We start from the raw sequence: 27,751 nt of genomic DNA, 5'->3' as shown, positions 1-27,751 counted from the left end.
TTCTCCCCTCTTCTGTTCTTGCCAGGGAGGAAGGATATGAGGAAGGGTATCGTGAAATCATGAGAAAGGAGATCTCCCTCTCCCCTTTTCTTTTCTAGGAAAAGGTCTTGAGTCTACTTTGGTCCCTCATCTTGTATCACAGAAATGGTACATCCTTTCACTATATCAGGAAGGAAGAATTTAAAGTCAGTGTAATATTTGAGTCAATACACTGAGGGAATGAGTTACTTAGAACATACATTTGAAGGATTCTTTGTGTAACCTGAATAACTCCCTTAATTTATCTATTTTAATTCCTGACTTTTAAATAATAGAATTTCTAACCATAGGGGAACACAAATGAAAAATGCACACTTTTAAGGATGGCTTTCTGCTTTTAATATTCTTATCTTGATTTTGCAAAAATGAGCAACTTAGGTAATCTAATTATTTTTTAAGATACTTTTGTAGGCAGGAAAACATTTCCACTGAGTATACATATAGGCAACACACACTCTGTATTAGAGCCTAATTCACTGGGGGGTACTAAGATTCATGGAACTTATTAACACAAACCAATCACATAAATAATGTAAAATCTAATTTTCTGTTTCAGACTATCAGTCTTCCTTACCTATTCCCACTGTCCTCACCCTTTGCCTGGCTCAGGTTCTTATAATATTGCAAATTGTTATGAGCATATTACAAATGAAATTCATTAAAAATTAAGTTAACTTATTCCCAAACACTGGGTTTTAAAAGATCTCATTCTCAGTAGCTCCTTTATTCAGTGGCTTACTTTTCAAATGCAATAGCATCACCTGCAGTTGCTTTTTTTAGTGTCTTTGAATCACTTCTGAGGGAAGACCCCTTGATCACAGGATGGCCGTAGGTATTTAAGGGCCACACTGAGAAGCTTTGAAAAGCTGGCCCTAGGTTTTTACACGCTGTGGAACATTACCTTTAGTGGTGCATTCTTGGCTTCAGGGAATTCCCTTTCATCCAGCCTCACCCAGCGCTGTATAAACTGCTGAACCATAGGGTTTTCGTTGTTGACAATCTGGAAACCTGTAATGTTAGCTCCCCCATGCATGACTCTTTCCAGCAAAATATCAGTAAAACCCTGGAAAAACATTGAAAGGGGATCGTGATTGAGGCAGGTTGTGTATTCTTCCTCACCACATCTGTTAGAGCGCTAAGGATGAAATTAAACTCCTTCGCTAGGATCGCTTATTAGCAATCAAGAAAGCCTTGGATATGAAACCAATTCTTTGGGTACTATGTCTCTGAAACTACAGGCATGAAAGAGAAATACACCTTCTTCCATTTTAGTGCTGTGTCTTTATTTAGTGTAGCTGCTGCATGGGCAAATGTACGTGCCAACTTCAAGCAAATGTTTTGATTTGTTTCATTTACCTGTATTTTCAGTTTTTCTTTATTGAGTACAAATACAATGCTTTATGCAACTGGAAGATGTTGAAAAAGTTTGACCCTAACAAGGGGTATAAAAAACACCTTAACATGCTAAACACAGCAGATTGCTTCAGATTCTAGTGATAAGTACTTTAGACGTTCGTGATCTGCAGAAATGCCATTGAACAAAACTGACAGCTTGGTTGTATATTTGTATGATGGTACAAACGTCAGGGTACATCTCACATGTATCCCTAAATGAGTCTTGGCATCTACTGTATACCATCCACCATTTTCTTCTTAACTTGCTCTGGTTACATTTGTTGTCTCTGTCACCTAAGCCTCCTGAAGGAGTCTCTCCAGCGTTCACACCTAAGCTGTCTCCATTTGGGCACCACCAGCTTCACTGGGCATTGCTATCTTCTGGGACACCTGGCCCAGGAATTGCTGCTACTTGTGCTGGATACATGTCTCTTGCTAATTGTTGCTAATATGTTAGGGTCCTCAATGGGCTGAAACCAGCATTTCTCTTCATAAAGAAAGGAGGAAAAATTCTTCTTCCCTTTTTTAGATCCCCATCAACATTGAAATATAGAAAATTTCAAATACACATAGAAGTTGAAAGAATTGCACAGTGAACACCCATATAGTCACTACTCAGATTCTATAATTAATATTTTTCTATCTATCTATCAGTCCATTTTATTTTGGGGATGAATTTCAAAGTAAGTTGTAGACATTAGTATATTTCACCCTTAAAGACATAAGCATACAGGTTATCTTTTTTTGTCATCTGAATTTCAGCAATCTAGATAAAAGATGTACTTTCACTGCTTCATTTAAGTGAATTGAACACAATTCCAAAATTGGAATGATGTATCATTGTTTCTTACTTAAATGTTATACTGAATATACATGTTATTAACTAGAGTTTGATATTTATTTGTAGTTCTTTTCTTTCTTCCTTTGTGTAAAATTTATGTCCAATGAAATGCACAAATCTTAAATGCACCACTTGATAAATTTTGATAAATGTATACAACTGTATTACCTAAATCCCTATCAATTCTTTAAATTTTTCTTTTTTTTGCACTCTGAAAAAGTTTTTATTGAAGTATAATAATCATATAGAGAAGTACATAGAGTAAAATTCACTCTTTTTGCTGTTATTCTGTGAGTTTGTACAAATGCATACAGCCAAATAACCACCACCAAAATCAAGATATAGTACAGTTCTACCACTTTGTAATCATCTTCTCCTCTCATCCACAGCCCCTGGTAACCACCGGTCTGTTTCCTGTCACTATAGTTTTGATTGATCTTCACACATTGAACCAGCCTTGCATTTTCAGGATAAAGCCCATTTGGTCATGATATGTCATCCTTTTTTATATTCCTGGATTTTGTTTTCTAATATTTTATTGAGGATTTTTTCATCTATGTTTGTGAAAGATGTTGGTCTGTAGTTTTCATGTAATGTCTTTATCTGGTTTTAATATCAGGTAATGCTGGCATCATAAAATTAGTTGGGAATTATTCCCTTCTCTTCTGTCTTCTGGAAGAGTTTGTATAAAATTAGTATTATTTCTTTTTAAACATTTGGTAGAATTTGCCCGTAAAGCCAACAGGGCTTAGAGTTTTCTTTGTTGTAAGGTTTTTCTTCTTTTTGTTTGTTTGTTTAAACTATGATTTGATTTTGTTATAGATGTAAGACTCTTCAAGTTATTTTTTCTTGCATGAACTTTGGTCATTTGTGTCTTTCCAGGAATTTTTCATATCACGTAAGATGCTGAATTTACGTATGTAAAAAAGCTCATAATGTTCTCTCATTATTGTTTTAATGTCTCTAGAGTCTGTGGTGATGCTCACTCTTCCATTCCTGATGTTTTTGCTCTTATTTTCTTTTAAAAAATTGACATATAGTAATTGTACATATTTACAGAGTACATGTGATAATCTGATACATTATACAGTGTGACTGGAATATCTATCACCTCATACATTTATCATTTCTTTGTGCTGGGAACATTCCAAATCTTCTCTTCTAGCTATTTTGAAATATACAATAAACTATTGATAACTATAATCACCCTACATGCTATTATTGAACACTAGAACTTATTCCTCTTACCCAACCGTATTTTTGTACCCATTAACCAAACCTGTCTCACTCCCACCCCCCTACCCTTCCCAGCCTCCGGTAACCACTTTTCTACTCTCTGTCTCCATGAGATCAACTTTTTTAGCTCCCACATATGAGTGAGAACATGAGGTATTTCTCTTTCTGTGCCTGGCTTACTTCATTTAACATAATGTCCTCCAGGCTCATCCATGTTGCTGCAAATGACAAGATTTCATTCTTTTTACGGCTAAATAATATTCTATTGTGTATATATACGACATTTTCTTTATCCATTCATCTGTCGATGGACATCTAGGTTGATTCCACATCTTGGCTATTGTGAATAACGCTGCAATAAACACGGGGGTGTAGGTATTTATTCGATATACTGATTTCCTTCTAAAAAAGTTTTTATTGAAGTATAATAACCATATAGACACTTGATATTAGCCAAAAGGCCGAGAAGCAATTAATAATCATATAGAGAAGTGCATATATCTTTAAGAGTATATCATGATGAATATTAACAAACTGAACACACGAATGTAACCAACATCCTCCAGTCCTCCTGTGTGCCTCTCCGATCATCTCCCCCACCTCTGCTTCTTTTACTGTTACATTTTTTTAAAACATGGGTAACAAGGCAGTTTTAGAAAATATTTTAGTGAAACAGCTTTTTCAGTTATTACTTATAGCCTCCTTTCTCTTCCTTTCATAAATGAGGTATGAGTCAATGGAGACTGGACAAGAAGCCAAATTGTTGGCATCACTGAGAATCATTCCTTCTTTCTGATAACCACAAAACATTTAAAAAATTAACATTAACTTGTTTGGATGAGTTTTATCCCAAAGGCGCCCTTCATGAGAGAAACAAGACTCACTGTTTTCTCCCATTTGCCATCCTCTGCGCTAAAATCAGCAGAGAAGCTAACTTGTGTATAAAATCTAACAGAGGCTACTGTTGGCGCATAAGCCTAACTGTTACCCAACTCTGCACTCCCATCTCTTAAATGTATATACACGTAAAAAGCTGAGGATAAAACTTTAACAAATGGTTTTAATTCATTTACTATGTCAAACCATATTGGTTAACTAACAAATGTCATGCAAGAAAATCGACCAACTTCCCATCTGCCTGCTAGTGTAGGTGAAGGGTGGTCTTTTGTACTTGGCCTGTATCTTAAAAGCCTGGACTAGAAAAATAGAGCTCCCTTTCTTGAAAGAAAGGGGTTGAGAGTGCTTCTGTCACCATCCTGGTCCTCAGGGTCAAAGGCGACATCATCCACTAGAAAGCAGTATCTCCCATTTTGATAAACATGACACTCCTGTTTACCTAATACCAATAGCAATGTAGAATTAACAAAAGAGAAGGAAGGAGAAAGGATTCCAGAAATCTCACTTCTGTCTTAAGGCCTAAGAACCAGCATTTCAGTCTGTTTACTCTCTACTATATCACTCTTTTCTTAAAGATGTGGCTCTTTTTTCTTGGGCAGAGAAACAAACAGAAGAGGTCCAACTCAGATTTATCTCAGAAATCACCTCCACTAATTCAATGTAAAGACACTAACCCAGAAAAAGAGACCATAAAACACACAGAGTATATGAAAAGAGAAATAAAATGGTGGTGACATGGAAGGTCATGGTAGGTTGATAAAAAGCTGAAAGAAATGTTCTGATTCAGGGGGGATGTTGGCTGGCTCCTGGTTTACTTTCTCTTCCTGTCTGATTATTTTAAGGCATTTCACTTGTCCGTAACTCTTGTCAGAATTCACTTCTTCCTTGGCTACACAGAAACCTCAAGGTAGGAATACTGAGGCTGAATCTAAAAACTCTGTACAGGCATTAATGCAATAGAAGTGACCTTCCACAATCTGGGTGATAAAGGGGAAAATAAAAGATGATAAACAGTTACAGAAATTAAAAGTTGGGGTACAAGTTCTGGCTGAGGGCAGGAGTTGGCTGACTCCTGGTCCACATTCACATATTATCTCACTATTTTAAGGCATTCCACTTGTGTACAACTCTTGTTAGATTTCTCTTTAAGAGCTGGCCACAAAAGGACCTCAAGTTGAGCATACTGAGACTGAGTCTCCCTGAAACGTCTGTAAATACACTCGCACAACAAAAATGAACATTAAACATTTGAATGATAAAGGGGAAAATAAAGAGAGGAAGGTCAGTGGTAGAAAGATGGAAGCTAGGAGAGACGTGCTGAATAAAGGGTAGGAGTCAGCTGGCTTCTGAACCACTTTCGCCTAAATTCAATTTGGTGATGCATGCACTGTAGTCCTTCACAAATTGCTACCCATATTCTATGGTGAGAAACCAGTCTACAAAGACTGAAAACAGAGGTCTGTTTTTTCTCACAGGCATAGCAAAGACACTGACAGGGGGAGAGGTGACAATAAAACAAGCATGGCATGAGAAGATATGTTAAAATGGAATAAAGGAGGGCTGGCCAGTTAGCTCAGTTGCTTAGAGTGTGGTGTTACAATACCAAGGTCAAGGTTTTGGATCCTTATATCAGCCAGCTGCCAAAAACAAAACAAAACAAAACAAAACAAAACAAAATAAAATAAAATAATAAAATAAAATAAAATAAAATAAAATAATAAAATAAAATAAAATAAAATAAAACAAAATAAAATAAAATAAAGAAGGAGAGTGGGGATCACAGTTATTTTAGGAGTGAAGATCTTGGCAAGTGTCAAGATAATAATATATAAATGTAAGGATGTAAGAGGGTAAATTAAAAAGGGGCAGGTTGTGGCAAGAGGAGAATACTAGGAGTCCATTTTATTATAAATGGCAGGAGTTGTCTGCCTCCTGGTTCACCTGGTTCCCTTCTAATATACTTTAAAATATTATGCTTTTCTGTCACATATTTCTAGATCATACGGTCAATATGCACAAGCAGAGTGTGCAAGGTACAGGAGAGTGAGACTAGATTCTTTGAACGACTTCAGCAAAGACACTAACGTAGAAGAGCTGAGTGATACATATCCAGGATGTAAGATGGAGACTGAAGGAGGAGAATAATGGGATGCTAAGAATGGGGATATTAGCCGTTCGTTTTTCCATAAAGGGCAGGAATTGGCTGGCTCCTGATCCTCCTTTACTTCCTACCACAATATTTTAAGGCATTTCACTTGTTCACAAACTGTTGATAGTTCTCATTTCTTCAGCTGACCACTTGTCGACTCAGAGATGGGAATATCTTGCTGAGCTGACTGAAATCTCTATAAATAAAATAACACAACAGGAACAACCACAGCACATCTGGAAGGTGAGAGGTGAAAATAGATGTGCAAAGGTTATCGATAGAAAGAAGAAAGTTAGAAGATAAGCGCTCACTAAGATGAGGAGTTGACTGATTCCGGATTCACCGGTTTCCCTTCTAACGTGACCCAAAGCATGCCAGTTTTCCCATCACATACTGCTAGATTCTGTGGGTGATTCGCATACAGAAAGTCTGCAGGCACAGAAAGCTGAGAGTAGATTCTTTGGACAACTTCAGCAAAGAACTAATATAACAGAGTTTACCAACAAGTATACAAAATTTAAGAGCGTTTAGAAAAAGTCCTGGGTTGTGGTAAGAAGTGGAATAACAGGAAACCAATTTTTTTGCTATGGGCTGGATTTGGCTGGCTCTAGTCTTGCTTTTCTTCCTATTGCATAATTTAAAGGTATTGTACTTCCTCAAAACTCTTCCTAGGTTTTACTTCTCTTGATCATCTGCAGACATCCAGGTGGGAATATTTTCCCAAGCCCCACTGAAATCTCTATAAATAGAATAACTTAACAGAAATAACCACTGCAAACCTGGAAGGGAACAGGAAAAATGAATGTGCGGTCATTGGAAGAGTGAAGGAAGGTAGGAAAATGGTGCTGACTATTGGGTGAGAGTTGGCTGACTCTTGGTTTACCTGTTTACCTTCTACCATGTTGTCTTTTCCATCCCATATTACTAGATTCTGTAGCTGATATGAGTAAACACATTCTGCAATGTATAGAAAACTGAGATCAGAGTCTCCTAACAATTTCATCAAGGACACTGACGTGGCAGCAGTGAACAACCCATATCCTGGAAGTAGAGGGAGAAAGAAAAGGGGGGTGGACATGTGGTAAAGAGGAGACTATTAGGGAACCATTTCTGTATGAAGGGCCATAGTTTGCTGCCCCTGATCCTGCTTTGCCTCCTGTCACAACATTGTAAAACACTTCAGTTGTTCATAAACTTTTTATAACTTTCACTTCCTGAGCTGACCCGTTGCAAACTATAGGTGGAAATAATGAGTTCAAGTACCGCTTAACCCTCTATAGAGACAATAATGCAGTAGAAATGTCCACTGAACACCTAGAAGATAAAAAGGAAAATAAAAAGTTCAGGTCAGTGGTCGAAAGTAGAGATCCTGTCTAAGAGCAGAAGTCGGCTGGCTCCTAGTCCCTATTCACCTATGATCTCATTTTAAAGGCATTTCCCTTGTCTATAACTCCTGCTAGATTTTTCTTTTTGAGTTGACAACACACCAACTTCAAGTTTGGATATATGCATAAATGCCAAGTATCTCTAAAACCTCTGTAAAAAGACTAACATAGCAGAAGTGGCCACCAAACAGATTAAACCAGTAAACAGATGAAATAAAAGGACAAACAACAGTAGAAAGAAGGAAGTTAGGAGACAGTTGCTGGCTGAGGGGCAGAAACTGCCTGACTCTTAATCTATCTTCTATTCTATTGCTTTAAAATATATTCTGTTTTCTGTCACATATTGCACAGTCGATGAAATTTTGAAAACTGAGGACTAAGGCTGGCTGGTTAGCTCAGTTGGTTAGAGCATAGCCTTATAACATCAAAGTCATGGGTTTGGGTCCCTGTACTGGCCAGCCACCAAAAACCAAAAAGAAAATTGAGGACTGACTCTTCCTAAAGCCTCAGCGAAGATACTAATTCAAAAGAGCTGAACCTTCAACAAATAAGTGATGACATGAGCAATTGGAGAAAAAGAGATGAACGGTAAGCATGGTTGTATTAAGAGAGAGGTTCTGGCTATGGTGCAGAAGTTGCCTCACTCTCAGCTTTCCTCCTCCTATCCTTTTATTTTAAATCATTATTCTTGCTCATAACCTCTTGCTAGATTTCCTTTTTTGAGCTTCCAATCCACAGTCTTTGAGTTTGGAAAATTGAGGACAAATCCCCTAAAATCTCTGTTACGACGTAAGCTCAACAGATCGAATCACTAAACATCCAGTAAGTAAAGGGAAAGGAGGAATGGGAGAGAGTGTCAGGATCAGAGATATTTTTTCTTTTCTTTTTTTCCTTTTGGTAATCTTTTCCTGAAGTTTGCCACGAAAATCTGCACTTTTGGGAATTTTGGTCCTCTGTCTTCCCTAAACCCTATAAAAAAAAATGATTGTAACAGAATTGGCCATCCAGCACTGATCTCTAGCAAGAGAAGGTTAAGGAGAGTGGAGATGGCTCTTATTTGAGCACCTGTGGCTAAATGGCTAGTTTCCTAGCTCCTGGCAAAATTTTTTCCTCTCATATTATGATCTACAAATGGGACTTGCCACTCGGCTCTTTTGAAAAATTGAAGTCTCTGGCCTCCCCGAAGCCTTTGTAAAATTGTCCACACAGAATTTATCATCTGTAAAATTGGAAAAGGGAAAGGATGGGGTTAAGGTATGGAGACAGATATTTTAGGAGAGAGATTCTGGCTAAAGAGCGGTGTTTCTTGCCTATTGGTTCCCTATTTCCTTCTTTCCCAGGATACCAGCAGTTAGGGATGGCCCACAATCCGCTATGTAGAGAATTTAGAGTCCCTGGTTTTCTAAAACTTCCGTAAAAATCTAATAAAGCAGAAGTAGACTTTCCACTCTCCGACCCCAGAGGTAAAAGAGGAAAGAGATGGGGTTGAAAGGAGTAAGGTACAGTAGAGAAAGGCATGCCAGCTATCTCAGATACCACCCCAGTAGGCTGCCTCCTACTTCCAGAAAGTTTCATTCTCACTTCTCCTTCCTCACAGAAATACCTAAGTGGGACATAGCTCCCTGCTGTAGACTGGATGCCCCCACTCTCCAACCTCATTGAGGCTTAATCCCCACTGTAATCATTCAGGGTGGGAAATCCTATTATGGTAATTGCAAAGTGGGGCCTTGAAGAGGTGATCAGATTGTAGGACCATGCCATAGTGAATGGATTAATAATGGTGGCCAGGGTATGGCTCTGAGGGCTTTAAAAAGACAGTGCATGAGGAAGTATCTCTCTGCTCTCTCTGCTTCACCATTTTCACAATGTGATGCTCTGCAGTTACTGTCACCACCACCAAGGTCTTCACCAGCTGTGTTCCCTGGACTTTGGATTTCCTAGACTCAGAAACTGTAAGCAATACATTTAGTTTTCTTACAAATCACCCAGTTCTAGATATTTTTGTTATAAGCAACAGAAATGGACTAATACACTCCCTCAGCCAATCAGCTCTGACCAGTCCCACGAGGCCTCTTCCCGTCAGATACACTCCAACTACTGCCACTCAGGTTTCTCTCTAACCCACAGGCCCAGCCTTCTCCTTAACAGTAGTTCCCTCTTGTCCGCAGATTCAGATACCCATAGTCAACTGCAGTCTGAAAATATTAAATGGAAAATTCCAGAAATAAATAATTCATAAGTTTTAAATTGTGTGCTATTCCAAGTAGTGTGATAAAATCTCATGCCATCCTGCTCTGTCCCACCTGGGACATGAATCATCCCTCTGTCCAGCAGATCCATGCTATAGACACTACCTGCCCATTAGTCACTGATAGCTGACATTGTCTGCTCCTGACATCCAACCACGGACATTGTCATGGCTCAATGATCCAGGATCATCCAAAGCACATGATCCTCCTTCTGACTTAATGTTAGAAGATCAGTAGTAGCCTAATGCCTGGTCACAATACCTACGTCATTCACCTCACTTCATCTCATCTCATAGGTATTTTATTGTTTCACATCATCATAAGAAGGGTGAGTACAGTACAGTAAGATATTCTGAGAAAGAGAAAGAGAAAGTGCATGTTCACATAACTTTTATCACAGTATTGAGTATCATTATAATTATCCTATTTTATTATTAGTTATTCTTAATCTCTTACTATGACTAATTTATAAACTTTATCATAGGTATGTATGTAGAAGAAAAGACATAGTATGAGGATACTTCAAAAAGCTCATGGAAAAATAGGATTAAAAGACAAAATGAATTTTTCCATGAAAGTTTTTGCAGATCCCTTGTATATACTCATCTAGAGTTCAGTACTATCTGTGGCTTCAGGCATCCACTGGGACTATAGTACTCCATCTCCCCCCCATATCATGGATACTACTGTAAGTAGAAGTAGTGCAGTGACTGGACAGCAATACATGTGAACGCAGGCCATTTTTTTTTTTTAATTATCAGAAAATCCATGTCTTCAGAAAAAATATGTTTGATTACTGGTTTAAATACATGATAAGTGAGCTTACAAGTTTTTGCTCGTTAACTCATGTCCTTGGCTCAGAACAAAATTAACTTATAGTTGAAAGTTCTTAAGTCTTTTTACTTTGTTCTGACTTTTGTTTCAGAGTTTAAGTGCCTGACTTGAGCACTTCTTCCAATGGCAACTGCTCAAGAACCCCCCCAACCCACTTCCTTTTATTTAATAAATGCATTTTTAACAAGTTTGACTTCAAAAGAAATTTCTATATCATGAATTCTATTTCCTCACTGAGCTTCATCTGCTATTATATTTTAAAATAAAATATTTTCATCAAAGACAAAATATGTTCCGGTAGATTTATTTGATGTTTTTGTGGGAAAAGATGGCTCCTTTTGTCTGAGCAGGTTGATGTTTTATAGCAACTGTTTTATCCCTTTGCTGAATCATAGTCCCTTTTAGCAGTTCGTTTTCTGCCTGAAAATCAGTTTCTTCTAGCATCTCCCATCTACCCAAAGACATTATAATTTCTTCTTCTTTTCCTTGCCTTTTTCCTGTTTTAAATTGTGAGTGTTTGAATGTGGGGTAGTTATGATTTCTCATATAGCTGGGCTCTGAGAATCTACTTTTTCAAGAGGATAACATTTACCACACAAGTATATTAGCCAATGCACTTGTTACATTTTGAGGCTTCAGAGTCTGTAAAACAAACTAACTTCTTGTTTTACTTTGGAATTTTCAACCTGAGTTCACTTTGAATGAGATACCAACGACTCTCCAATTAGACCCTCTCCTATACTCTAGAATCCCCTTTTCAACTGTCAGCTGACTAAATTCACTTCCATATTCCAAGTTCATCTTAAAAAGAATGTGCCCCAAAGCAAAGTCATTACATTCCCTCAAAATATCTTCTTTTTCCTGTATCCCTTCTTTTAATTAGTGGCACTTTAGACCTACATAGTGTGGGGCCCAAGCACCTAAGTCAACACGTGACTCTGGAGCACAAGGGACTTTGAGAACCACTGGCCTAGATTATTGTCCTAGCTTTCTAGTTGGTGCTCTGACTTCTGGTTTTTTATGTCCCCAGTTTATTCTTCACATAAGTTTACCTTCCTGAAATACCAGTTAGAGCATAATGCTCCTTTCCTCAAGTCATTTCGATGATTCCCTACTTTCTATATTCATATTAACTGTTGAATATCCTAACTTGGTCTTCAAGGATTTCCATTATCTCTTATCTTCTGCTCCCCAGACTCATCTATACCATTTCCTTCAACAAGAGAACTCATGTCTTTTTAACCTTGTTATCTTTGTCGGTTCTTTTTGTCTAGAAAGAGCCCCTCCTTCATTACTTACATCTCTAGGCACCTTTATTAAAATTTTATTTTTCAAACCATTTTCTTTTCTTTCTTTCTTTCTCTCTCTCTTTCCTTTTTATTATTAAAATTATTTTTGATTGACAAATCATAATTATATGCATTTATGGGTTACAATGTGATGTCTTGACATATGTATACAATATGGAATGAATAAATCAAGCTAATCAAAATATCCATCACCTTGCTTACCTATCATTTTCTATGGTGAGACATTTGAAATTTACTTTCTTAGTATGAAATATACAATACATTATATTATTGACTATAGTCACCCTGCTATGGCAATAGATCTCAAAACCTACTCCTCCTGTCTATCTGAAACTTTGTACCCTTTGATCAACTCCCCATTTCCTCCCTTCCCACCCTCCAGTCTCTGGTAACCACCTTTCTGCTCTCTACTTCTTTGAGTTCAACTTTTTTAGATTCTGCATGTAAGTGAGATCATGTAGTATTTGTCTTTCTGTGCCTGGCTTATTTCACTCAATGTAATGTCCTCCAGATTCATCCATGTTGTCACAAATGACAGTATTCACCCTCTTTTAAAGGCTGATTAGCACCATGTCAAAGGGATACCTGCACTTCCATGTTCATTGCAGCTCTGTTTACAATAGCCAAGATATGGAACCAACCTAAATGTTCATCAATGGATTACTGGATAAGGAAAATGTGGTATATGTACACAATGGAATACTACTCTGCCATAAAAAAAAAATGAAATTCTCCCATTCGCAACAACATGGATGAGCTTGGAGAAACTTATGTTGAGTGAAATAAGCAAAGCACAGAGGGATAAATACTGCATGTCTTCACTCATAAGTGGGAGCTAAGAGAGGAAGAAGGAAGGAAAGAAAGACCATCGTGGTGCGTTGGACTTGCAGAGGGAGAGAGCATACCTAGGGATACAAAGTGGAGTGGGGGAAAGGGGGATGGGGAAGGAGGTCGGGGATAAATGGGTGAGGGACACGGGGTATAATCGCAATTTGTGGCAATGGGCATGCTGCCAATATGGATCTGGCCATTACATCTTGGCCAGGAGTGGTGACAATCAGCTTTGTACTCCATGAACATTCATAACCAATAATAAAAAAGGCTGATTAGTATTCCATTCTGTATATATACCACCCTTTCTTTATCCATTCATTCACTGGACATTTAGATTCCATAACTTTGCTGTTGTGAATAATGCTACAACGAACAGGGGAGTTAAGCTATCCCTTCGACATATTGGTTTCATTTCCTTTGGATATATACATAGAAGTGGGATTACTGGATCGTATGGCAGTTCTATCTGTAGTTGTTTGAGAAAACTCCATATTGTTTTCCATAATGGCTGTGCTAATTTACAGTCCCACCAACAGTGTGGGAGAGTTCTCTTTCTCCATATCCTTGCCAACATTTTCAATTTGTAAAATAATGACTTAAAAAATTTACATCAAATTTGTCTCTATATCCTCTACCAGATATTAAGAGGGTCAATTGTGCTCCTTTTTTGGCCAATAATTACGTAGGTTCTTGTATATTTTGATGACTGCTTATGGACTTCTATCTTTATTATCATATGCCTTCACATGCCTTCTGTGCGATAAGTCTATGTGTATACTTCACAACATCATTGTTTGGTGACTCCAAGGTCCCAAATTTCCTGTTGTGCTGAGTGGAATTTCTCTTAAGCCCATTTTGTTATTTCATAGGAGTTTTGATTAGATACTCAATGACTTTTTTAAAAAATTTCATTTTATTTTGTCAATATACAATGTGGTTGATTATTGTGGCCCATCACCGAAGCCTCCCTCCCTCCTCCCTCTCCCACCTCCCTCCCACCAACCTCATATCTGTTCCCTTGTTGTATCAACTTCAGGGAATTGTAATTGTTGTGTCTCCTCCCCCCCCAGGTTATTTGTGTATTTATTTATTTATTTTTAGCTCCCCCAAATAAGTGAGAACATGTGGTATTTCTCTTTCTGTGCCTAACTTGTTTCACTTAATATAATTCTCTCTAGGTCCATCCATGTTGCTGCAAATGGCAGTATTTCATTCTTTTTTATAGCTGAGTAGTATTCCATTGTGTAGATGTACCACATTTTCTGTATCCACTCATCTGATGATGGACATTTGGGCTGGTTCCAACTCTTAGCTATTGTAGAGAGTGCTGCGATGAACATTGGGGAACAGGTATACCTTCAACTTGATGATTTCCATTCCTCTGGGTATATTCCCAGCAGTGGGATAGCTGGGTCATATGGTAGATCTATCTGCAATTGTTTGAGGAACCTCCATACCATTTTCCATAGAGGCTGCACCATTTTGCAGTCCCACCAACAATGTATGAGAGTTCCTTTTTCTCATAACCTTGCCAGCATTTATCATTCACAGTCTTTTGGATATTAGCCATCCTAACTGGGGTGAGATGGTATTTCAGTGTGGTTTTGATTTGCATTTCCTGAATGCTGAGACACTCAACGACTTTTGTGTGCTTGAACTAAACTTATCAAATTCTAGTGCTGTTTACATTTAATCAATTCTGTTTAGTTGAAATTGATGGTTTTGTTGGCTACTGCTGCAATGGTATCCTTTCCTTTGGTTGGACCAGTAAACTTTGTGTGCAGAGGGAAGAGATGAAAAGATATGAGAGAAGTCAGAGCAAGACTGGAGGGAATTTTACTGCTCATAGATAGGGTGAGTTGAAATTTTGCTTTCTCACTTTCTACATTCCAAGTATCTGTATGCTTGACTCTGTGCAACAATGGTGATATTTGTTGGAAATGTGGGTATAATCTCTAGATATGATTCCTTTGAGAGGAAAACTACATATTTGGATTTGTAAGTTCTGCTATATTTCATCAATTGCATCCCTTCTCAATTGCGTCATATCTGTTTGATCCAGTGCACTGTTGCTCACATCTGAATGCAACTGTATAAAACCAACCATGACCTTTCAGTCTAAGCAGTTCATACAGGGCCTTACAAGCCACCCTTGACAAATTCTCCAAGGCCATCTTTTACGCAGACACTGGTTACACAACTGGCATCCAAACACAAACTGTCCCTGATATGAGAATAGCTAGACAACTCAGCCTTCCAAAGATTCAAATGACTTTGGTATTGCCTTGTTTCCCTTGATTTACACATACCGTGATTCACTTTCCTTCTGGTAATGTGGATAATTGAGAGCTGGAAATAAATATACTCAATGTTTACTTATTTTCTAGATGTTATGTGGAGATTTTCTTCATATAGTACTATTCTTAGTGTACATTTTGTACAGAGAGGAAAACAGACAAGTTGGGTAACTTTCATTGAGTTGATGGTGGATTCTGGGTGAGAAATGGGAAAGGTGGCTTGCCTACAGGGAAGATAAAAGCAGTAGAATGAGGGTTGGAAGGCTGCCAAGGACAACTATCTATCTCACAATTTGGATAAAGGCTGACTCTGCCTTTAGTGCCATTTGAATTGTTCATCTGGGTGACACTTCGATAGGAAAATGCATAGTAACTGTGAAGACTCAAGTTATCAGGTTGCTAATGAGAGACACAAGTCTTTTTCTAATAAGCAGGTCCATCTTCCTGGGGGACTGTAATGTTAGAGTTGAAGATTACACCTTATAAATTAGCACTTGATTACAAGTTGCTTGTGTTGTTCACTCACTGTTTTATTCTCTAATCCAATCAACAAACATCCTTTGAGCCTTTCTAAGTGCTTAGCTATTGGTACAATGGTGAGCCAAATCAAACTTGGTTCCTGTCCTCACGGCACTTCAGTCCACTGGCACTTATTCGTATGAATAAGCAAATAATTACAATTCGACCTAAGTGCTATTTGTAGAGAAAATTACTAACAGCATTATTAAGTATAATTTATGTATCATAAAATTCATCCATTTGGCACTAATATTTTTTAAAGCATAAGTCAGATTATGTTCCTCCTCTGCTTGAAATTCTTCAGTGGCTTTCTGTTGCTGTTGAAAAAAGCTAAAACTCTAACCTGACCTAATAAAACCTTACATAATCTGTTTTGTCACTTACTCTGCTCTAGCTGAAATCTCCTTCTGACAATTCAGGGGAGATATCAAGCTCTTTTCTGCCTCAGGACCTTGGCACATGCTGTTCTCTATGAATGAACTTTCCCTGATTCTTCATGTAGCTGGCTCTTTCTCACCCTTCAGATCGTTGTTTCAAAGTTCCCTTTTAAAAAGGCCTTCTCTGGCCACACTATGTAGAATATTAACTCCCCACACTCTGCCTTCTTTTCATTCCCTGTCCCAGCACCTGTTCTATCTCCATGGTAATTATCATAAGCTGTGTAAGTCTGGTCTGTTCAATATAATTATAAGGTTCTTAAGGAAACTGCCCTTTGTCTTTCTTACAGTGGGATGAACAAGGTGTTGGGTACACAAGTGGTATAGAGAAAGAAAAAAAAATTTACTATAAAGACCTTTAGAGCAGTGTTACCCAAAGTGTACAGACTGGTGCTGGTTGACTGTTTGTTACCAGTCTGAGATGATATAAGAAAATAAATTGAGAGTAAGCCTTTATCAACCTTGATAGCAATTTGACAGGGTAATATTATGGCTGTTGAATGTAAAACTAAAAAAAAAATGGACCTGTATTTTCTATATTTTGTTTTGTTGATTTCATTATTTTTTAGTAATTTATTTTTTTTGCATTTTTACTGGTCCATGAAGATTTGGGGGGAAAACCGGTTCTTCTTTGCAGATAGTTTAAGAAGCACTGTTTTAGAATACATAATCTGGGAGTGTGGGGGAGAAGACAGAATTCTTTCCATTCATCTTGTTAGAACATTGGGTAGGAGGTAATCTTTCCTTGTTAATTTCAGGCAGTGGAAAGGGAGAAAGCAATGATTGACTATAATGGAGGCATTTTGGGAGAGGAAGAACAGAGTCTCAAAGTTGGCTACTTTAAGCTGGCAAGTGCCTGTGGCTTTTTAAATGCATGGTCGGAAGTTGGACCCTAGCCCAGTCCCCACTCTTCATTCCCTTGTTGTTCTGCTGTGTCCTATCTCCATTTGGAGAAAAAAGTGAATCTGGTGCCACTAGAGAGGTTGTGTACCCAGGGGAGGTGACCGGGCTCCCTGGCATTTGGGACCAGTAGGAGTTTTACCCTCTAAGCCCACTTCCCTTGCCCGCAAAGCCAGGCTCCAGCCCAATGAGCTCTTTGTTTATATGCCATCTGCTGAAGTGTCAGTGATCACAGCACGTGGCTTTGAGCATTTGAATATTTTATTTAGAACATTAAAAATGGAAGAACAATGGAAGGGAAAGTAGAGAACAGAACAAGAAGACCTGGAGGGGGAAGGGAGCAGAAGGGAATAGTTGTTACTGGCAAGAAAAATAGCATGACTCAGTCTCATTTGAACTTGTTTTTTCTCTAAACAAAGCAGGCCTTTCTCTGTTTCAGGTACATTCTGAGATACGGTAAGCCACAGAGTTCACTGCTTCAAACTTAGTTTACTCCTGGCTGCCTCTTTGGGTTCTACGTTATGAGTTATGCTTTTGTTTTCGTAAAATTTTGGAAAAATTAGATATCTTCTAATACCCCTTTTCCCCCGATCATTATTTTCTGGCACACTAATAATGTGAATGAGGTAGATGGAGAGGGAAAAAGAGAAGAGAGAGCAAGAGGGGGAATAAGAGACAGCACGCATGTGTGTGTGTGTGTGTGTGTGTATGTGGGAGAGAGAGATAGAGATAGAGACAGACACAGAGAGAGAGAGAGAGAGAGAGAGAGAGACTGAGAGTGATGGAGGTGTAATTGGTGCCTGTTAAGATTTGTTTCATATTGGCCCTTTGGGCAGGTTTCAAACCCAGATTCACAAAGCTGTCTTTGTTTTTAAGCCCTTTTACCTCTGATCACTTCACCCTCATACATTCCTAGCTTGTGCTTCATTCATTTACATTTGTGTCTTTGCAAATGGTCTTATATGACCATTATGGGGCTGTCTGTCCGTCTCACTGAGATATTTGGGTGGGTAAAGTGGGAAGAACAAGGTGCTCTACCAAGAATCTAACCAACCTGGATTGGAAATCTATCTTGGCAATGGATTAACTATGAGTCTTTGGGTAAGTTATGTATCTTTTCTGAGCCCATTTCTTGATCTGTAAAAAGCTTGGGGAGGTGGATGGGCAAGAAGTCTCTCCTCATAGGAGTTCTGAGACAATTAAATGTCTAAAGCAAACAGGTGGCTCATCAGGGAAGTGTCTAAGATACATTGATTTCCTTCCCTTTTCTCCTCTAGCACAATGACCTGACTTACTACTTTTGCGGTCCTCTACTACTGACAGCAGACATGACCTAACTTCTACTTGCAGGGTCAACAGCTGTTTCCGAGTTTGGGACCAGTCTTGACCTAGGCAGGGAAACTGTGAGGTCTTCAAAGACAGTGGTTAACTGGTGCAGCATAGAATGAGACTTGCTGTGGCTGGTATTCTCTCCTGGGTATCTCAATTGCTGGGGTTTTTTTGGGCCTTATTTTGGGGGGGTACCAAACCTCTGTTGTGGACCATCTCAACCCAGATCCAATTCACCTTGTGTCAACGGCTAGACTGTTTCAATCAATCCTGCAGAACCTCAGCTCTGTTCAGAACTTGGGTAAGGGTACTCATACCCCTCTTGGCTTTTGCCCAACTAGACGATTTTTAAAGTTGCCGTCTGCCTTAGGACTTCACATTCTCAACGATGACAGGGCTCTGGTTTTGCCCCCGTGTTTGTGTCCTCAGTATTCACCAGCTGCTATGTCTACACTCCTATTCCTTGCCTACTCTGGTCCAAACTGAACTCTAGGAGGGAAGAAATGAAGAGATAAAAGTGACCTTGGAATATTTTCTAAACTGTAGTCATTAATACACTATCTTTAGTTTTTTGCCGCATAGGTGGACCATCTGAACTAAAGTTTACTTAATATTTTTCTTACACTGACTAAGTTTTTTTAAATGTAAATATCTACTTTAGTCTCATTCTAAGGAATTATACCAGTAAAATCACAGAATTGGTGGAATAGTTATCTTTTTCTAATATGCATTTAATATACATTCAAAACTAATAGGTTAGAAAAGAAGTTTAGCAATGTACTACCTAAAATAATCTTATGTACAAATAGCACATTTTGGGAAATAGTGATCTGGTCTAACTCTCTATTTTACAGATTAAGAAACAGGTTCAGAGAGGTTTGGTTTGCCATAAAGCTAGTTAGATAAATTCTTGGGATTCAAACCTGTCCCCTAGCTCCTGATCTGGTGCTTTTCTCCCATTACACCATACTGCCCTCCTCCTTTAGATCTATTCCTAATCTTAGTCTACAGTTCTGCACACGATGACTGGGCTATCCTTACTGACATACGTGAAAAAATTAAATCACAATACGTAACATGCCTGGGAATGCAGTGTAAAGGATCCTGATCCTTACCATGACAGAAATAGGCTACTTGACTGGCAGATTGTATACATACATGCGGTTACTTCTGGGACTACAGTAGAAAAACAGCACCACCTTAGAGAGAGTCCTGGAAGAGAAAACACCAATTAATTATGGAACAACTCCTAAAGATAAATGAGATCACAAACTGATACAGAATTTGTAGGAGACTTACCTGCTCTATTGGGATGTCCACTGCTGGCCTGACTAGATGACATCTCTGGCTTGTGCTCCTGGTGGAATCTTTTGTTTCCTCCAGGGATTTCAACAAATTAGAATTTTCTGCAGCTCTGATGTACATCCTGACCTGAGAAAGGCCTTTGTTGAAGCATTCATGGAATATCCAAGTCTTCTCACTTTAGGATTGCTACCAGGAAAGGTCCATGTAAAAGCACATAGAAGTCTTTGCCAGACAGATGGAGCTCATTATCAAAAGTGACACTTGTGGCTATGGTACAGGTGATTCCAGAAAGCTTAGTTAAGCAGTTTGAGTGTTCTTGACTTTACATTGTAGAAGAAAGCAGTGGTTCCGTGCTGTTGTAACATCAAGACTTTGGACTTTGCTTTCCTTTACACATATATACATCCTCAGCTTTCATCAGGCTGGCTCATCTTGAAAGGCCATCTGGCTCTTCTTGAAAAGAAACATCTTCTTAGCTCCACTTCCCCTTTGCTTGACCACCCAAATGAATTCTAAATAGTTTTGGTTTACTCTCTGTGTGTCTGTCTGTGTGTGTGTGATGGAGGTGTTTGGGGGTATTTTTACTAGCTTAGAAAAATCTGGAAACCATGGTAGGGATAATCTGTCTTATTCTTATCATCAGAGAGTTCCTATCTAGATTGTCCAAATGCAATTTGATATAGAGTAAAGGGACTTATGGAAACATGTGGCTGAGATCGAAAAAGAAAGAAGGTCACTAAAGGAAGAGAAGGGTGGCAGCTCAAAGCATGGTAAATGAATTCATGTTTTCATTACTCAGACTGACATGATGTTATACATTATTTTAGAAGAAACACTTTTCTTGTTCTTGTAGTAGAAATCCTCCCAAGGTCTCATAATTCTGGTTGTGTGTTTAGGCTTCGGTTCACCATTCTTTTTCCCAGCCTTGTTCTAGTGATTCTCTCCCGCTGTTCTATCACTCCATAGGCTCTTCTTCCTGTCATGTCGGGGTCTCAAAGTTGAAAATAAAGCTCATCTGAAGGGTGATTGCCAGTAGGAATAAGGAGGCCCAGTAAGAATTCTAGAATGGGAAATGTCTTTATAGATCATCTGGTCATCTTAGGCCAACTGAGACAGCCATTGACATGCATGGCTCAGATCTCCCTTTAAGACAGAACCTGCCCAAAAAGTTAAGTTAGCCTACAGCCTCCAGCTTCAGGTACCTTCAGGATCTGCCTCAGCTTTCAGGTAGATGTGTGCCTTGTTGCAGCTGCCAGCCAATGACTGAGCAAAGTGGGGACGCAATGGCTTGCCATTTGGGGGCAACAGAGAGCTTCTCTGTGTGCAGTCTTTCCACCAGAGCTTCCATTTGTATTGGCCAAGATTTTCTCAGAGCTACACCTCAGTCTGAAGCTCTTCCTATCAAACTTCCTTCCTTTCCCCCTCCTTCTTTGGTATCAGACCTATATTGTGATCTGAAGCTCTCCATGCATGCTCATGTTCCTTCCCTTTTACCTTTCACAGGTATTACTCCCAAAAAGTGTCTTGCACTTCTAATTATGTCTTAACATTTGCTTTTAGAGGACCCATCCAATACATCAATGACCCTCCTTCTTGCTCCCTCCAGAGTTTTACAGTAAGGAAACGGAGATCCATAGAGGTGAAGTGACTTACTCAAGGTCCCATAGCTAGATAGTAGCAAAGTCAGTATGAGAACCCAAGCTTTCTGACCCCCAGTTCTGTATTCTTTCCAAAACTCTAGTCATCCATGTACAACCACAGCAATGTATGCAAAAACCAGATTCTGCTATAATTCTTAATTTCCCATGCCATTGTTTGCTTCAACATTAAAAAAATTATTTCACGTTTGTTAAATCTCTACTTTAGCCCTGTATGAAGTAATAATATCTGTAACATTTTGATTTTGATGTGCTATTTGATATTTTTCTAATACATATGATAGAAACATATTACTTTTAAAATAGAAAAGTTCGTGTACTACCTAAAGCCACCTCATGTACTGTCTGTGATGGGTGAACTCTGTATTTTTAAACAACATACCATATACCTTACTGCTTTCTAGGACATATAAGGAAGCAGAGAAAAATGGGAGATGCAGAAAGGGAGGAATGAAAGAAGGAAGGAAGAAGAGCAAAATATATATTGGTGAGGAAGGAATGATAAAAAGTAATCAGTAACTGTCTCAGGTGTCTTGTGACATCCATATTTCATACCATGCATTAGTCAAAAAATATCCTTTACTTATAGGTTGCCTAAAAAGCATATTAAATATATTCAGATGTAGATTAAGAATCAAGATTTCCCCTCCTAAAAGAGTCAATTTATTTATTCCCAAAATGGACTGAAGTGGTTCACTTTAAGCAAAATATTGGAGAAAACGCATACTACATTTGAAAGTAGTAGATCTAATCTTCATTTTATAAAGTGTTTGAATGCACATACTTCCTAAGAAAGAGGTTTAAGTAACATTTTCTTTCTCATTTAAAAAATATTCATTATTAAAACAAAAGATATTTTCTTTGATTTAAAAAATTTAAGACTATAATTATAATAGTATTTCACCTTTCTTGCTATTCTTTTGGTTTGAGAGCTTTATAATGATCATGGTTCTGTTGTGTCAATGAAACAAAATTGGGGTTAAAACTAACGTTATGTAATAATTTAACAGATTCTTAGTATTGTAGCGATAACTTAACATTTCTCTTGTATTCCATGGAGATGGCATTATTCAGAACCTCTGCTAAACAGACATTACAAATTTAGAAGCCATTTTGTTAACTCCTAAACAAATTATCCTTTCAGAGAAAGGAGTGGTACAAAATAACCTTAATAAAACACTAGTTTTTAGAATGTCACAAATTTTAAAGGCATGGAAAGTTTGAATGTAAAGATTCAAGTTGTGTTTTATGTAAAGTAGAAAGATGGCTACCCACTTTGACAGGGTCACTTAATGTACCACGTTGAAACCTACTCCAGAGCCTGGTTTCAAAAGATTTGGAAGTGGTCTGCTTCTGAAAAGACAAATTCAATAGTGATGTGCACATATGCAACGATCAGTTGGGAGACAGTTTCCTGTGTCCTCTGTGCCTTGGTTTACATTTCAAACCTAATTTAAATAGTTTACATTTCAAATCCAAGTTGAATCTAAAAATAATAAGTGAGGAATCATAGCAAATTATTTTTTAAATGAGGAAAGAATATAGCTGCACAGCTAAAACAAAGACAGGCATAATTGAAAACAAGGCTATTGCATTTAGGTTTTGATATTTACTGAGCTCATTTCTCTAAGCTTCTAGAGAACACATTAGGTATTTCATGTATTTCCTTTTTGGATGATTATAGATGACACAAACTAAATAGAATATATTGCCCAGGGCCACTTAAACTCTGCTTCTTCTTACCAGGTTAGCAAGCATGTAGTGATAACCTCTTGAATGTTTTCCCAGGATCACAACCTGCAGAAAAAAGAAATAAGAAATATTGCTTACTCAAGAAGGTCATTTTCAATTGCACAGTCAAAACTGGGATGAACAAATGCTTTTAAATGATCAACACCGTGTTAAGTCGTTTATATACAGTAAAATCACAGTTAATCGGACCATATTTTTCTTTGTTGCATTTCACTTTCAGCCAGATAGAACAGGAAGAATTGCCAGTATCAAAGTTAAAATGTCAAAACAAGGGGGAAAAAAGCCCTCCAAACTTCCAGGTCAGTGGCATCATTGTCACTTAAAATAGATGGCAAAAGCAGTGAAGCTGATGATCGCCCCCCCGTGAACTGGATTTCTGTACTTAGCTGTTGAGACGGAAAATGAGCTGAACTCTGCATACAAATTAGAAAATAGAATGTACAGTACATTTTTTTTTTGTTATCTGGAATGCTTAGGGAATAGAACGCTCAAGGAATGGGGTTAATGGGATTTTCAGGTTAACTGAGGTTGCTTTTGCTTATTGAAAACTTTTCTAAAATGCTTGTCTTCCTTTTCCTGACTTAATATGAAAGACTTGTGACCATCTGTACATCTTTTGGTGCTGATCGCGGTGCTTTAGGGCAGTTGTGGTGGGGCGGGGGGTCCCCTGGAGACATTTGGGGTTGTCACAAGTGGGAGGGATGCTGCTAGCATCTAATGGGTAGAGGCCAAGGCTGCTGCTCGACATCCTACAACGCTCAGGACAGCCCTCATCACAAAAAATTATCAGGCCAAAAATGTCAGTAGTGCTGAGGTTAAGAAATCCTTCCTCAGAATCATCGTTCTTATTATAATTTTCATAAGTAACGCTGTATTAATACTAAGGCTTACAGTTTATGAAGTGCATTTTTATTATCTCAAAATATGTAAGTGGACTGAATATTTTCCAACCACATGTATTAGTTGTAAGTTGGAAGTTTTTGACTAAATTCCTGATGTAAGTTTATTTCCTTGTGGCAAAATACAGCAAAAATTCTAGTTAATTGAGGATTTCATTAATTGCCATTTTAGTGAGTCCTGACTATGTGTAGGGTACTATACTGGATGGAGGTGGTGGAGACTTGGGGGGATAACATAGAGGTTAAAGACACAACCAGAGGTAGAACTGGGTTTTGTACCAGCCTAAAGCTAACACAATTTTAGGAGCTCTCTTTAAGAAAAATAATAAAAAATTCTGAACAACTTGCAAAGACACATATCAAACCAGAACTACGTACAACTGCCATTATTTGAGTGCCTGATATATGCTAGGCACTGTACTAGGTGCTTTACATGTATTTAATCCTCAGAACAATTTAACAGATTAAATATCATTAGTTTCATTTTATAGATGAGGAATCTCAGCCAAAGGGAGTTTACGTAACTTGCTCAAGGCCACATAGTTAGGAAGTGGTAAAGCTGGAATTAGAACTTGGGTCTCTAGCTGAGGGCCTCAGCCACGTCCCCCCGACATCCACAATCAGCCCAGCGATGACCACTGAGCCACTGCCAGAACCCCCCTGGTCTCCCCTGCTGGAAGGAGGGGGGTGCCACAGGCCTCAACCAAGTCCCCCCTGCTTTTTAGTCCTCCCACCCTATTTCCTTTCCCCTGCTCCTCTCCCCCTCCCCCTCAACTGCTCCGCAACAACACTTAGAATGTAAAAAATAATAATATTAATAAATAAATTAAAAATAAAAAAGAACTTCGGTCTGTAAAGGGCCACAGAATGATTACATTGTGTAATGTTGAATATACTAACTATCCTGATTTGAGCATCACATATTGTATACAGGTACTGATATTCAATGCTATACCTCACAGATATGTATAATCAGTTATGTTTCGATAAAAAAAAAGAAAAATTAAGAAAAAAAAGAACCTGAGTTTGTCTGCCTCTAGAACCCATGCTCTTGGAAGTACATCAAATGGTTTCCAAATATGTGCTAAATGCCAAATGCCAGTAATTGCTCTATGTTATTAGAGAAGAGGAAGAAGAGATTTTGAAGGCCTGGGATGGACAGGAAAAGCTTCATGGAGGAGATAAGGTTTAAGCTGGCCCGGAGAAGTGGAAACACACATTTGAATATCATGCTTACCATGCTGGCATTACAAGCCTTCAAAGTCATTTCAAGTGCTGAGTGTGTGTGTGTGTGTGTGTGTGTGTGTGTGTGTGAGAGAGAGAGAGAGAGAGAGAGAGAGAGAGAGAGAGAGAGAGAGAGAGAGAGAGAGAGAGAGAATGAGAGAGCTTAGTTTTCGATTAATTTAAAATATGAGCTACATTTCTGACTGATTATTTATGGAGGAAATGAAAGGTTAATGAATGTCTTGAGGAGGTGATTTCTCATGCTGCCATGACACAAAATGAGCTGTTAGGTATCTTCTGGGATGCATTGTTCAGTGTCTGCTTATGAGAAACATCCTTGCTAGTGACATTTGTTAATGTTTGGTGGCAAGTTGGGACCATATATTTGTTGAATTTTTAATTCACCGACAACCCTCAACATAATAAAATCAGAGGGTTTTGAGTTCTGCCAGAAAAATGAGCAATATTCCTAAGGACATCTGACAGAGCTTAGAGAGAAATAAGGAAGGAAGCCCAAAGGAAACAAAGTAAGTCTTTCTCGTTACAGGCAGAGCTTAGTGTCCTTTTGAGCATAGGGAAGGCCAGAGAGAGCAATAGAAAATGGTAGTGTTGTGAGAAGAGTCCCGAATAGGAACCCAGAAGCCCGACCTTGTCATTTACTCACTGATTGTGGGCAAATGACTCAACCTTCCTGAGCCTCCATTTCCTTAACTGTAATCTGGCCCTTCCTATTTTAGCAGTGTTGCCAGGATCAAACTGGATAACGTCCACAGAAGTGTTTGAGATGTGCATTGGGTAAGTATGTGATGTTATATAAATGTGGGAAGGGGTCATTCATTAAGGCATTGTTTTTCAGGTTCACAATGACTTGAAGGTATTGGAATATCTGCTTTAATCCATGCTCAGATAGTCTGTTCAGAACAAACTGACTCATTTGAAGGTAGTTCGCTAACAAACTCACCCGTTCAAAACTTAGCCATGAACTGCAAGAGATGGGAAAGTTATCTAAAGATAGGAACATTTAGGTGTCACAAAGCTGTTGCACTGAAGCCTGTAATTAATTCCTCATCCTTGCTTTCAGTGCCTTCTTAACTCTTATTTAACATACAGTTCTTACCAATCTTGGTTTTCCAGTTCACACTAAATTAAAAGCTGCAAACTAGAAGGGTGTGTATGGACGGAGGGAGTGGTATTAGAAAGAGGTACATTAGGAGCACAGGAAGTGACAGACTGACTTAAAGGAGAAGGTGGGGATGAAAAAAAGCACACAACATTGTACTACTGCACAGTGTAATCATGAATGTGTGAGTCATCAAGCTATGGTTTATTGTGTTCAGGAATTTCTGCTGAAAAACCCAGGGATATGTATTATTTATTTTAGGGAAGGTTTCCATCAGAAACGCTCAAATTCCCAATACTTCAGAGAGTAAACATCAGTTACCTTGAAATCTTACTTATGTGGGGCAATTATGATCCTACCGATGTGAGTTAAATGAGACCTCACTGCAAAAAGTGCCACGTTTTGCACTTGGTCTTCTTTTTCCTTTTTTTGAATTTTTGGTGCAGGGCTTGTGGGAATAGGGTGGGATGAGAAGGCTGTACATAATACAGTGCACAAAAGAACTAATTAATGGGAGTGCTTCTTGTTCAGTTAATCCTAAATCTTTATTCTTTCCATCTGTTATAGATAAACAAGGCATACATTGTATGCTCGGTTATTTAATGATTCTGGTAACCAGGAGAACATTCAACTTTGCTTTTACAGTAATTATAATAGCTCTTTCTAAATTAGTTTCAGAACTTCAAGTATAAAAGCTCTTTTTACAGTCAATCGTGAAATTTAAGGAAGAAATATCAAGTTCCCAAATTCATGTTCTGTATTTACTCTGCCTTTGTAAGATTTGTTGGAGATGATGGATGGCTTGATATGATGGCAGGTGTGATAAATATAATAAGGGGAAATGTGTGAAATGTAGATAAAATTCATTGTTTTAAGGAAATTTATTTTTATCCTCACATATAGGATCTGAAAGAAAAAAATGCCACCATCCTCATTCACTGAAGCTTAAACAACAGTGTTTCATTTGCAGAAGAGAGAGCTCTTACACAGTAACACACTGTGCAATGCATACAGCAGCAAATTATTTGTCAACGAAGTCAGTGAATCATAGTCTACTCGTTTGGGTAGAGTAGTGCCCCTTACTAACCCCCTTCATCTACTTACTTATGAAATTGGGGGCTGGGTATCACTGAGCAGCTAAA

General features: G+C 38.3%; 1 protein-coding gene across 4 annotated transcripts in view; it reads right to left on the bottom strand.

Moving 5' to 3' along the window:
- Window positions 1-27,751, bottom strand: part of GRIA3 (glutamate ionotropic receptor AMPA type subunit 3) — a 270,471-nt gene that overhangs the window by 88,914 nt on the left and 153,806 nt on the right. For all 4 annotated transcript variants that reach the window (XM_063083062.1, XM_063083065.1, XM_063083063.1 and 1 more), the window contains 2 exons: window positions 23,358-23,411; window positions 941-1,102 (listed from right to left, as the gene is read on the bottom strand). In XM_063083062.1, coding sequence (XP_062939132.1) covers window positions 941-1,102; window positions 23,358-23,411 — 216 coding nt within the window. The remainder of the gene's footprint in view (window positions 1-940; window positions 1,103-23,357; window positions 23,412-27,751) is intronic.

This window comes from Cynocephalus volans, chromosome X (assembly GCF_027409185.1).
Source record: "Cynocephalus volans isolate mCynVol1 chromosome X, mCynVol1.pri, whole genome shotgun sequence".
Taxonomy (NCBI): Eukaryota; Metazoa; Chordata; class Mammalia; order Dermoptera; family Cynocephalidae; genus Cynocephalus; species Cynocephalus volans.
This window is presented reverse-complemented; position numbering and strand designations above follow the sequence as displayed.